Here is a 14167-nt window from a genome sequence, read left to right on the forward strand (position 1 = left end):
AAAAATTGCAATTTTTCCAGGCTTTATTTTATTATTTTTTTCTCTTATGCCGCCTCATCCTTTTAATTTAGGTTTAATTGCTTCTTAAGTCCTCCCTCGTTTATTTACCAAGCCATTTAATCACTTAAATTCTATTATTAGCAAGTTTGACACATTTTTCAATTTAGTCTTTTTTAATTAATTAACTATCGAAACATTAAAATTTTTCAACGAAACCTTAATACTACCTTAATGACACTCCATAAATATTTATAAAAATACTTATGACTCAGTTTATAGAAACGAGGTCCCGATACCTTACTTTCTAAAACCACTTGATCTAATAAATTATTATAGAACACAAATTACTAATTCAAAAACCTTTTTAAAACTATATTTGACTCGTAAATATTATTATTTAATATTTACGAACTTACTCGCCGAATTTGATGGTCCCAAACTACTGTTTCCGATACTACTGAAAAATTAGACTGTTACAAAACTACTTTAAAGATTAGATATTTAAAATGTAACATAGCAACTATCACACATCCATCTAAGTTACTACACATGCGCGGCTTGTAGATCAATCTTAGGACCTTAAAAATATAATAAACACCCTTAATCAATAAGTCAAATCCTAAGGTTGTAACCTAAATCAAGTGATTCTAAATATATATATATTGTAATCTTGTTGTCATGATGCGAAAGAAACATGAAGTTATTGAAGATAATATTAAAAAAAAAGAGAGTATAAGACCCAAGCTAGATGTATCAATAATGGACCCAATTTGGTTCAATTTATTTGAAAATCATCAATGATAAAAGAGATTCAACATCTATCAATCAATTATTATAGAAAATATATAAGCGTCCGTTAATAATTCAGCAAAATGCTATTGGTACAATAATTTCTTTTTATAAAATATAATTTAAGTTATCCTTCTTTTGTTTTTATTAATCCAATTTTATTACTCCATAATCACCTACTCGGAGAATACGATCAAAAACACCAATCAGGCAATTATTTAATTGAATAAAATTAAAAGAAAATTATTAAAATAGTCACTTTTATTTATTTTTAGTTATATTTTAGTCACTTATGTTTGAAATGTTATGTTTTAATCTCTTACATTAACGTGTTGTAATATTTTAGTCACTAAGCTATTAATTGTCGTTAATGGTGTAACGGTAAGTTGATGTGGCATGTTAAATTATCATTTCAAAAAAAAAAAATAGGTTAAATTATAAACTTAATCCCTATATTTTTCGTTTTTAGTAATTTAATTTTTTCGTTTTATGTTCTTTTAGGCTTCAAGAACAAGAAATTTTCAGGCTTCAAGTCCCTGTGCATTACCCCCCATTGAATGACAATTATGACCACTGTCACGATTTGTCTACATAGGTTAGCCGCTTCCTTTTCTGAATAATGACCTTTGGCTATAATCCGATCAAACAACTCCCCTCCGACACATAGTTCCATTATCAAATTCACTAGAGTGTCGATCCTCGTAAATAGCTTTTAGCTCAACAATATCCCTATCAACAACACCATTAACTTAAAACTCTTTAAAATAATAAAAATAAACAATAAGTTCTGCTTTGGGAGGGGGGGCACCTGTGGCCGGTGAGATGATACACGATCTGAACTTCACAGCAGACATCTTCGATATCATCACGGTTGATAAGCTTACGCCTGGAGATGGATTTACAAGCGAACTACTATTTGGTTTCCTTATGAGTTACCAAGTAGGTAATGCCAGACTGACCATAGCCGAGTTCACGGTCGAAAACGTAAGTTGACCAGACGTCCTCCATGGGGCGGCCGAACACACAATTGAATAAACTGTCTATAAGCATAAACAAAATTTAACAAATGGAAAATATAAAAAATTACGTTAAAAGAGATGGAGAAAGAGGAAAACAGAGGGAGAAGTATAAGAGAATAAAAAAAAAGGAAAAAAAAAGAGGAAAGTTAAAAGAATAAAAAAATTGCTTAAAATGAAAAAATATGGGGTCTAATTATATAATTTAACCTAAAATTTTTGTTTGAAACGATGATTTAACGTGCCACGTTAGCTTACCGTTATACTAGTAACAATAATTAATGGCTTAGTGACTAAAATATTACAACATGATAAGATAATGACTAAAACGTAATATTTAAATATAAATTACTAAAATATAAATTGAGATGAAAAAAATTATCTATCCCTAAAACTAATTCAATCATGTCTCGAACTCAAAACGTTGCTTTTAAGTTTTCTATCACCCGATCGGCATCAAAAAATTCTCTGTAATTTCTTTACATCTTTGATTATATTTCACAGCATGGGGACTCCTCTATTTACGCCAAATAAAAGACCCAATGTTTTACGAAATGGATATCCAAGTCTCATCTTGACATAAAATCTCATTATCAAATCCCTCTACTACATCTTCCAATCGCAGGTTAAAAGTTGACTAAGCTGTCACGTCTTTCATAAACCCTTACTTGAATTAGAATGGGAATCTCGTGATGTGAAAGTGCACAATCAAGTTCCTCTATCTCTCTATGTGCCTCTCTATCCACCAGGATAATGAACCAGACAAGCTTCAGCGTCAAATTCAAAAGACAAGAGCGGTGATGGTAGGGGAGGCTGAGGTAAAAAAAAATAGTTGATCAGCTTTAGAGAAAACAAAATACCAACTTTTTATTATTTTGGTGGACGATTACATGGCAATGGCATTTATACGATATAAAAACAAATAAACCAGCTAAGAAAAACTGAGCAAGTGATAGAAAAGAAAGTTCCAGAATGCATTTGCTTTTCTCCACGTCTGTATACCATTTAACGCAGGTACGTATCAATGATGGGCAAAATATTAATTCTTCTCCGATATTTTTTTATTAAACAAATCCATTTAATAATTTTATTAAAAAATTAACAAATTAATTTTTAAAAAAATTTAAAAAAATCAAACTATATAAAATTAAATATTTATTTCCAATATGCAAAAAAGAATAACTAATATTATACTAAAAATTTCATAAATATTATTATAATTCCAAAAATTAAATTTAAAAAAACGTGGCTTTAATCCTATTTCTCAATACTAGTCATTCTAAATTGCATCATTCGTTTTTTCATAAGATCGAACTCATCAATAATAGAATTTGTTAAAAATTCTAAAGCTATCTCTTTTTTTGATGTATGCCACCAAATAAGTTGAAAAAAATTATCCTCCATTCTGTTGTGAAGTATTGTCTTCACAATTTTCATGGTTGAAATTATTGTTTGATTGTTATAGTAGACACAAAAAGAGTTAGCACAAAAATAATAATTCAATCAAGAATATGATAAATACTTGACTTATATGAAATGCAATTGAAGAGGAAGCGAATTATATAAAATATAATTTGACTAAATGGGTGAATGTTATACAATGTAGACACCAAATCTAAAATACATGATAATTTATATATAAAATTAAAAATCTGAAAATTTTAAGAGAACCACCATCCCGCTTCCCCTGAATCCATTCCTAATTTAACCCCTCATGTAAAATTAGAAATTATTTTCTTTATATGAAACACTATGAAAGTAAAATCATGAAAAAATGGGCTTATAATTAGCTTAAGCTAGTATTAATATTTTCTTCTTCTTACGTTGGTGTCTTTTTAATATGTTTTATTAGTAAAAAATAAAATATGAGAATTTGTTTTGAATTTAACCCAACTCTGGATACAGTTGCATCCAAAGAGCAAACGGAATGCACCTTGAGGTGTAATTCACTAATCTGCTTTCCAGTTGACCAAAGAGGATTCAGGGGCTTTCTTAGATCCTACTTGAGATACAGCTACTTCACCCTTTATTTTGATATCTAAATGTAATGATATTAATACTTTATTGTTTAATTTTGGCGTTAGGGTTATTTAATGAAAAATCATACTTAATTAATAATATTAACAATTATTTTTATATCATAAACTTTAAAACCTAAAAAAATAACAAAATTTCAAGTTTAAAGTTGATTTAATAAAAATTAATTGCTAATAATAATATTTTTTTAATTATGGAGTTTTAATAAATTAATTCTAAAATTTAAATTGAACACTAAAAAATTAACATTGTTACATTTACATATTAAAATGTATAACTTTTATCAATGTAAAAAAAAAACCACACTTACTATGTTAGGAAAAAAAAACTCAAGTATGAAAGTTTAAACCTTAAACAAAATAATAAAAAAATATCACTTAAAAATTCAAATGTATAGTGATTGAACCATGAGGATTTTACATATAGGTTTATATATTAAAAAAATCTTTAAAAAAAATCAATTAAACCATTGTATTAAATTTGCATTCCATTTAGCCTTTATCATTAATTAAAATAATTAATTAAATTCTTTTGTTAATGATTTTTATCATTAACCATGTTGATCGTTAAAATAAATTAACGAACTGATGAAATTATGACACGTGATATCTTTTAGTTTAATCTAATATTATTTTCATAAAAATAAAAAAATATATAAAATTGATATTAGGATATAAAAAAAGTATAAATATTGTAAAAATATAAAAAAATTAATAAAACTATAAAAAAAAATTATACGTCCCTCATGCACTACTATGTTCATCTTCCAAACAAACCACCATGTTACTCCACGGTTAATCTTACTGATTAATAATAATACAAAAGATTTTAAAGGTTAACATTTATGCCCAAGTATTTTACTCCAATACTCACCAGCCAACCAAAGCTAAACTACCAAAAATGTTTATTTAATTCTATAATGATGTCAATTTTAAAATAATGAATTAAATGAGCTTTTATTTATTTTTATTTTTATTTCAATTTATTTTCTTTTTCTACGTTTCCCGCCTTCATTTAATGCGACATCTTTATTCTTTTATATTGCTTTCCAGTGCGGCTTCTGTTTTAAACAAAACAAACCGAACTTTCTACATTAACCTCAATCCCTCCTTTTTATTTATACATTTTTTTGGAAACAAAAATAATCTGATTTCTTTTCTTACTTTTTCCCCTTTATAAAATCCAAAAAAAAAAAAAGAAAAGAGGAGAGCTTTTGTTATGATTCCTTTTGTTACTATTAATTTGTAATAATAATTAAGTAAAGTTTAATCATGAAAATCTATTGGACCTATTACGTTGTCACGGATGGATTGCTGCCACGTATCCCCTAATTCTCTTCCCGTACGTTTCTCTTTTTTTTTTTTAATCTCTGTTTTATGTCTTAATAATCCCCCCTTCTTTTGTCTTTGCTTGCTTCTCTGTTTTTCTTTCTAAGAACACAGAAAAACACCCAAACGAATTTGTAATAGAACAAAGCAAAGAAAACGAAGAAAACCCAGAGAAAGGTATGATTATATTCTGAGCTTTCCATAATTTTCATCCCTTCTTTTTATTTTTTTTTCTGTTGGAAGTTACTGTTGTTTTAATTTTTGTTTCATCCATTTCTTTTTTGTTGCTTAAACTTGAGCTGCATGTTTTCAAGCTGATTCATTTTTAAATCTTTTAGTTGAAAAACCACAAATTTCTGAACTTATATAAAGTTGTTACTTTTAGCTACAAATATTTAGTCAAATAAAAGTCATGGCTTTAGTTTCCTTTTTCGTTTTCGCCGATCATTTCTGTATTTCTTTTTATGGCTATCACTCTAATATCCAGTTTGTTGAAATCGGTCTTTCTTATACCCCAAAAAGGTTTGTTTTTGTTTTTCTTATGAACAACCTGTTTTGATATGTCCCTTGACGAGTTAAAGCTAAAAGGAAGGTAAATTTTTTAGTTTGGTTCAAGGTACTTAGAATATCCAAAAGATTTTTTTTTTTTTAGGAATTTGATTGTTTTTAGGGTCCTCTGTTTTCTGCAGTTTTTCTAAGGTTTTGGCACATAGAGTTTGTTGCCTTTCTATACACTTGTCGTTTTATTTGGCTTTGGTCACTGAATTTAAGGTCTGTTTTTTGGTTATAGGCATAAAGGAATAATTGTCTACTCCAGAACATAAAAATATAAGTTTGTGTAAGGCGGTGGTAGAGAAAAGAGTTAAATGATAAGCAAAGCAAAGGTGGGAAGTGAAGAGTTGAACTCGAGCTTTGAGAAGCTGCTGATGGTTGCTGCTGGAAATAGTGGCGTGCGAGTTAGGATGGAGGGAGCGGTGATCACCGACTGGAAAGATATTCCAATGGAGCTGCTGTTGAGAATTGTGTCTCTTGTCGATGATCGGACTGCTATTGTTGCTTCCGGTGTTTGTTGTGGGTGGAGGGATGCTATTTGCTTCGGCCTCACACAACTCAGTCTCTCATGGTATATGCTCTTTTCACTATTTACTCTTATATAAACGTACCAACACTTGTGCAGTTGTGCTTTTATTTTTCCTTTTTTTCCCCATTTCAACCATTGTTTGATGTTTATGTCATGCTTTTTGTGCAGGTTAGCTATTATTATATCTCAAATAGTTATAAGATTAGAACTACTAAGTAATAGTATCTCCTTTTGATGTAACTGACGAGTACTGGCGCAAGCAAACACATTATTTTTCCTGTAAAACAGTTTTAGGGGTAAGACTTAGATAATAAATAGGTTTTTGTTGTTTGTGAAAACTGGATCTTGGAATTAACATAAAGCTGATTTTCTGTTCTATGATTGTTTATTTCTAGCTCTAAGGTAAAAACCTTTTAGTAGTTTTGATCAAATTGCAGCCTATACTCATCAGATAATAAGGCTTTAATCCAGAACTTTTTCTTAATGCTATGTCCATGGTGACAATATTGTTGCTCTTTTTGCATAGTATCAATTCTAGATACTGTTCATATACTTCAACCCCAACTTGAGGAATTGTGAATTTTCTTATTGCTAGTTTCTCAGACTGATAGGCAACAAGAGTCCAAACCATTCTCCCAAAGTACTCAATATACTGGATCGATTCACAGTGCTAGTTATCAAAATGAACCAACTGTTGCATCAGTCTCTATTTTAAGTGCCTTTTAAGGCTTTTCAATCTTCCTCCTCAAGAATTTGTTTAGTTAATCTCTTTAATTTCCATTTTTAGTTTGCTTCTGATTCGAGCCTTTTCTATTTGCACTGCTCACTTTGTGTTTGAATTATGATAAGCCAGCAAACTTGCACCATTTGGAATGCTGGAACCCCCCGAGTGGTCTATCCTGGTCAATTTAAACCTTCATAGCATGAAGTATCATACCTTTTGGCAGTTTGTTTATTTATTTGTCTTGGCTTTTTATTTTATTTTATGGAAGCTTCATTAAGGATACAAGATTATCAATAATATATTGGTCATACTATGTTTTTATTAATATTGAAGATATTGTCTGGTTGATTTTATCAGATACTCCGAACTAGTAATGCCTAACATCTCTGTTTCTAAATGGATAGCATAAACTTATGTGGGCCATGAGCAGAAACCTAACTCCAGCTTGGGTTGATCAATTGTCCTAATTTACCATTAATCATGGTTATGACAGTTTTTAGTGCTCCACCTGATATTTATTACATAACATGAAAAACATATAATCTTAATACTATTAGGCTTGGTTTAGAAGGAGGATCTTCGGATATCTTAATTCTAGCTTGTTGGCCACAAAAGTTTTTCATATTCTTCTTAGCTGCATTTGCATTTTTTTGTGTTTGTCATGCTTTTACTTCTTGCTTTCTCTCCTGTATGTAACTAGTTAAATATTAATTTTTTTGCCCAATTAATACTGTTTTAGCAATGAGTGACATGCGGTCCATTTCCTTATTTTATCTTCTAATTTATTCTTTTGCTCGTATTTGGGCAAACATCTGATCATTTGTCCTTTGTACCTTTTTTCCTCAATATCCTACTTGTCATATAATTGGTTTGTGTGAAATCTTGCATCAGGTGCAAAAAGAACATGAACAACTTGGTTCTATCTCTTGCTCCTAAATTCACCAGATTGCAAACTCTAATACTGCGTCAAGAGAATCCGCAGCTTGAGGACAATGCTGTTGAGGCTATTGCAAACTTTTGTCATGATATACAGGAGCTGGACCTAAGTAAAAGTTTCAAGCTTAGTGATCACTCTTTGTATGCATTGGCCCGTGGTTGTCCTAACATTACGAAGCTTAATATCAGTGGCTGCACATCTTTCAGTGATGGAGCTCTTGAATATTTGACTAACTTTTGTCAAAAACTAAAAATATTAAATCTCTGTGGATGTGTTAAAGCTGCAACTGACCGTGCGTTGCAGGTGTGAACAGTAGTCTGAATAGTTATTTTTGCTGAATAGTTATTTTTGCTGATTAAAAACGAGTTGCTTTAATTGATTATATGCACAGGCTATTGGACGAAACTGCAAAAGGTTGCAATCTTTAAATCTGGGATGGTGTGATAATGTTGGTGATATAGGAGTGATGAGTCTAGCTTATGGATGCCCTGATCTCAAATGCCTGGACTTGTGCGGCTGTGTTCGCATAACAGGTATTCCTTGGATTCGGTGCTTAGTTGGTATATGTATATGTATATGTATATGTATACGTATGTGTGTGTATGTATGTGTGTTTATAATTCAACATATTGCTTTGGTTTCTGATTCTCTAGCCAGATTTATATCTATTTTGTATTATATAGATATGTATCTTTACCTTGCATGTTTCTTCAGGGAATAGTCTTCTATGTGTTGGCGACGGTAGCAGCAGTCTAATATAGTGAATATGCAGCACCTTGTCCCAATGCTAGCATATATACTCAATTTTAAAATTATTCATACTTTTTATCGAGTTGAATTTGTCTTGCCTTTCGCTTTTCCTAGAGATGATTTTGTCTGTCTTCCCCTCATAGCAGTATCAGATTGAAACATTATTTGTTGATTTAGGAACTAAAGTATGGCTTGTTTTGAAGATGAAGACTGATAAGCTCTAAAAATCTTGTTGTAGATGATAGTGTCATTGCGTTGGCAGATAAGTGCCTCCATTTAAGGTCACTCGATCTGTACTATTGTCGAAATATCACAGACAGGGCGATGTACTCGCTGGCTCACAGCCGAGTGAATAACAAGCCTTCGTTGTGGCAGTCCATGAAGGGTAGATATGATGAGGAAGGTCTTAGAAGTCTGAATATAAGCCAGTGTACTGCACTGACTCCTTCAGCCGTACAGACATTATGCGATACGTTTCCAGCCCTTCACACTTGCTCCGGAAGGCATACCCTTGTCATGAGTGGCTGCTTGAGCTTAACATCAGTGCATTGTGCTTGTGCGGTCCAAGCTCATCGGACACTCAACACTATTCCCCATACTGCTCATTGAAGGGGGATTTCAATGTTGATATCGTAAGTAAATGTAATTATCCAAAGGCTTAGGCCAAAGAGAGAGAGAGAGAGAGAGAGAGAGAAAAGACTAGATCTCCTGTACGTAGGGTTGTTTTGAAATATATATTTATCATCTTGTCGGACAGCATGGATTCTATGCACTTTATATTTGGGTCTGGTTTTCTTCCATTACTTTGGTCAATCTTTATTCACAAGTATGACTTTACAATTTAAGGAGTCATGTGAGTGGTAATGAGAACATATGAGCCGGATTTTAATCCTGATAGTAGCAATCTCGGTCAATTCTGAGTACTTCTAAAAGCTTGTTGCAGCAGCGGATGTTGCCATAATTTTGATGGATATTATTGTTTAACGACAGGAAATTGAAGGAAAACCAAGGAAATGAAAATGAGATTGATAAAAAAAATTAAAAATTTTGAATGAAAATATGTAAGAGCTCATGCACTTGGTACTTGGCCTAATAAATTTAACCTTTGGCGTAGTTCATAGAATCTTGTGGGGAGGACAATACCCCAAACCCACTATTCCGAAATGGCTAATGGCTCTAAAAAAAGAGAGGGGGGAAGAGGGGGGGGGGCGGCTACAATGATGTGCATTCAGAAGACTTTGACATTTGACAGGTATCATCGCAAAACCATACCTTTCTAATCATGAAAGGAACAAATTCCGAACTATTGAGAAGTTCTTTGTTGAGTGTATTATTCCTTTCGTCTCTGAATTTCTTTTTGTCTTTGGGTTCAATTTAGGGGAATCAAACAGTGGTCTGGCTTCGGATTCTGTACTACGTAAGAATCCATCTTTATTACTTCGGACATATTTTGACAAGAAAATCTTTCAATGATGTTGCCATCTTTTCTTCTTTCTGAACAGCCTCCATTCAGGATTGCACAATGAAAAGTGCTGTTATGAATTACAGAAAATATGTTGAAACAAACTTAAAACAACCTAACGTACTGTTATTAGTTTGATGTTTGATAAGGACTGACCATCCATTTCCACAAGATGGAAATTTCAGGAATTAATGTTAAGTGGGGGAGCCACACTTGCTTTCGGCTTATCGTGCAGTTTTTTGAGGATTGTCTATCTCAGTGGCTAGGTCTGAAGAAGCTATTGATGCAGCAACAAGGTGCACTAAACAGTCCTCAAAGAATTCACGTCCAAAGACTATTATTGGATCAAGCATGGTTGTCTGACAAACAAAAGGTTAGAAAAAAATTATGTTATTTGAATGCTCAAAGTAAAGATAGGAGTTATTATTTGTTGTTATTAAGAATCAAGGTTTAGATCAAGCTACAAACAACTTAAAACGAAGTTGTAAATATGATTATATGCAACTATTAGTCATCAGGTTAGCATTCCTTTTGTTATCCAGGATTCAGTATAAGTCCATACAATCATAACACTGTATGCATGGACTTGGAATCCATATAGAAACTCTGCATGTTTTAAGTTCGAAGTTGATTCCACCATCATTCTTAAACACTAGAAGCTGAAATTAATTATCAACTGCATATACATAATGTCACCCTAACCGTCACAGCATAAACAGAAGTTAATCGGGTGCAACATGTATGATCAACAAGTAATATCAACCAAGAACATACCTTGTATGGTATGTTGGGATTTAGATCGAGTTAGACTAATCGTTATGTGGGTTTTGTTTTTAAGCCATTCATGCCTCACTTAGCATGAACCAGCCTGAACCAAATAAAACATTGATAACAGATTATAATAATTTATTTTTTTGAGGGTGTAAAATGATTAATTTATTTAATATTATAGTTTATATGCATTCCACGTCGTACATGTATTGTTGTAAGGACTGAGGCTAGAGAAGAAAGTCAGTTACAACCTAAACATACATGTACCACATAGGAATAAATAATATAAGTAAAGAAAATAAAGTTAAAAATCCGAATCTAGTTTCACAGATGAGATACAAAGCACCGTTTCAGCTACAAAAAGCTTTCCATTATTTTTGTATGGATTGACTTTGAATACATTACACTATGAAAAAAATACATTACATAATTTTTATATCGATTGACTTTCAAGTCAATCAAACATGAAAAAGCTGAACATCCTTGGCCTTCAAAGGAGCATATTCTCCCTGCAGGTAAACTTCTAGGTGATCCGACAAGGGAGTTTTGTCGATGTTTTCATGATGGTAAGATTTGCAGACGAAGTAAATCACTGTCTCGATGACTAATCTGAAAAGACTCATCGTGGAAAGCAACAATAAACAAATGATTGCAAAAACAAACCTGTTAAGCCATGCCCATGCTGGCTCCTACCACAACCAGCCTCTGGAATGCGATGACGTTCAATCCCCCCGCCAGATTGAGGATAAAGATTATGGATATCGCCAACCATATCTTTCCTTTGATCAGGTTCTTGCTCTTCACCATGGCTGCGAACCCATATACCTCTTCTAAAACAGTGACAATGCTAGCCAAGTGCCAGATCGTGATCAAATACAAGAACCCCACACTGAACAAAATGATTAAAATGACGAACACTGCAACACCCATGATTTGTATTTGTCCCACAGGAATTCCGCAACTAATCAAGACAAGGGAAACTGCACCACAAGCAACCAGGACAAGGAAAAATACAAGGAAATAGACAAACGTGGCAACGAAAATACACAGGAACGTGACGAGCAGCCGCTTCCAAACTTTGGGAACAACGCTTATGACTTGGTTGAAGGTGAGTTCCCGAGCTGTATATATGCAGGCGGTGGTATAAACAACTGCAGCAACTGAAAGAAGGAAAGGATGAAAGTAAACGTGAAGTAGGCTGCGTTGAAAAGCCAAAGGTAAACTGTTTCATGGGAGACAAGATTAGATAGTTTCTCGAATTTTGCAGTGCCCGGTGGTGAATGATTCAGTTGTAATTTGTTGAGGATAATATTCCTTGAGAATAGACTTGAAACTTCTAAATGAACAAGGTAAATGAAGGATAAGGAAGGATTAAAGCTAAAGTGATCTTGGCGAAGAGTTCTCTCCATGATGATATGATTTTGTAGGATTGTTTGAATATGCCAAAGAACCCTACAAATTGCATCACTTCTTGCACTCTATCCATGCTCTTCTATTTTTCTACAATTTTCTTTTCAATGAAGTTTTTAGTTGGAGAGAGGGAGATATTTAAAAAGAAACGTCCCTCAAAATTCAATCGATGAAAATTAATGTTACATTTTGACTTATTCTTTTATAAATATTTTCTTGTGGTTTGGTTAAGAATATTCTCAATATAATAAATTTCAAAAAGTTTGATATTAAAGACCAATTTATTCAACTTTACTATTTAATTTTCTCCACTTTAATACACCAATTATTATTATTCTCATCACAATTATCTACAATAAAAAAAAAGCCTGAAATTAAAATTAAGAAAAGTTTAATTAGATCACTTTTAACCCTCTGTTTTTTTGGTTTTCTTTTGCTTTCTCTTTATTTCATTATTGGTCCTCTAATTTTTAAATCTTTATCCAACTGTTTTTAATTACTACAGTCTATTAAACACAAAGATCAATCCACTAAATTAAAATAAATTTGGCAACAATTTTTTTTATTATCTTGCAGCCCAAAAAGTTAATTTTGTAGCATATTCATTTTTATGTAGTAATACTTATAATTACTATTTTCCTTTTTAACATTTTCCAATTATTTTTAAATTACGTATTGATATACCTCTTTCATAGATTGATTTAATAATAACAGATTTTTTATTCAATCTGGACGATTTAAATAATTTTTTTTTTTACGTGTCGATGCCTTCTATGTAATTGTGCTCTACACTCAACAATATCGTTAAAATATATTATATATGATTTGATGTACTCTATTTAAATTATTTTAATATTTTTTATTTCAACTTTATATTACTTTTTAAATCAAATTTTATATTGTTAGTTATTAAATATTGTTTCATAAAATAATTAATTAATAGTATGTAAATGCTGATAAGATATTAAATATTGAAACATTTTTAATATCAATATCATCACAATTTTTTTTTTTAATTTGGGTATTCGATATAGGTTGCAATCATTTAAGCCATAACAATTTAATAATATAAGGAGAGAGAAAAAAATTAATTTAATATTATATAATTGTTAAGAATATTAAATTGTTTTTTAAATATTCTATAATAATGGATCGCTAACATTTATAGCAAATATAGGAAGTGTGAGCTATGTCCTTCCCCCGGAAAAACACGCCGTTGTAGTGTAACTTACCAAGTCTTTTAGTGAACAGTCAAAACGCTTTGGTCTCTTTCTCCGAAATTCCCTTCATGCTTCAACTCACCAATTCCCCTTAGATTTCACAAAATTCAAACCAAAATACAATAAGTAAGACAATCCTCGAGTTGGTCTACTTTGAAATATGTTGGTACCATTTTTTGAATGAAAACGGGGTCGACTTGGATTTTGAAAAAAGAATGAAAACGGGAGTCGCCACCAATCTTTTTTTGATGAGGTGTGATCGGGTCACCTCGAAAAGTGGTTGTTTTTAATAAACAATTTAATTTTTATTAAAACAACGATTTTGGTCTGCGAAATTCAGAAAAACGGGTTCGGGAGTCGGTTACGCACGAGGAAGGGTTAGCACCCTCGATACGCCCAAAATTGGTACCTGGTTGATTACTTAATGTCTTGGTGTCGAAAATTAAAAACTCGAAAAGAATTTAAAAATACGATCCTTGTATTGAAACGTTGAAAATTTTCAGGAAAAAGGGAATATTTCACATTATTCGAGAAAGAGAATCATATCCAGTAAGTTAGGACACAATGTCTCAAATTCCCGATACGTGGATGAAAAATGCTTATTTAAAAGATATTTTATTATCTTGGTTTTAGAAATAAATC

The 14167-nt window shown here is 31.7% G+C and overlaps 1 protein-coding gene across 3 annotated transcripts; it reads left to right on the forward strand.

Moving 5' to 3' along the window:
* The first annotated feature begins 4994 nt into the window (after nt 1–4994).
* LOC107957709 (F-box protein SKP2A) lies at nt 4995–9418 on the forward strand. Of its 3 annotated transcripts, XM_041114100.1 has the most exons (6): nt 4995–5183; nt 5278–5347; nt 5961–6293; nt 7867–8215; nt 8304–8445; nt 8901–9418. In XM_041114100.1, exons 3-6 carry the CDS (start codon nt 6037–6039, stop codon nt 9269–9271), a joined length of 1119 nt encoding a protein of 372 aa, XP_040970034.1. In that variant the 5' UTR covers nt 4995–5183; nt 5278–5347; nt 5961–6036; the 3' UTR covers nt 9272–9418. The 3 variants fall into 3 exon arrangements, with proteins under 3 accessions (XP_040970034.1, XP_016748757.1, XP_040970035.1); XM_016893268.2 differs by having other exon boundaries at nt 5055–5347; XM_041114101.1 differs by lacking the exon at nt 4995–5183 and having other exon boundaries at nt 5198–5347; nt 8840–8961.
* The last annotated feature ends 4749 nt before the right edge of the window (nt 9419–14167 follow it).

Source organism: Gossypium hirsutum, chromosome A05, assembly GCF_007990345.1.
Source record: "Gossypium hirsutum isolate 1008001.06 chromosome A05, Gossypium_hirsutum_v2.1, whole genome shotgun sequence".
NCBI lineage: Eukaryota > Viridiplantae > Streptophyta > Magnoliopsida > Malvales > Malvaceae > Gossypium > Gossypium hirsutum.

Bases quoted from the DNA above. Each gene is read 5' to 3' on its own strand.
- LOC107957709 (XM_041114100.1), top strand. From the start codon at position 6,037: ATGATAAGCAAAGCAAAGGTGGGAAGTGAAGAGTTGAACTCGAGCTTT. The intron at 6,294-7,866 runs GTATATGCTCTT...ATCTTGCATCAG, and splicing joins ACACAACTCAGTCTCTCATG to GTGCAAAAAGAACATGAACA. The intron at 8,216-8,303 runs GTGTGAACAGTA...TTATATGCACAG, and splicing joins CAACTGACCGTGCGTTGCAG to GCTATTGGACGAAACTGCAA.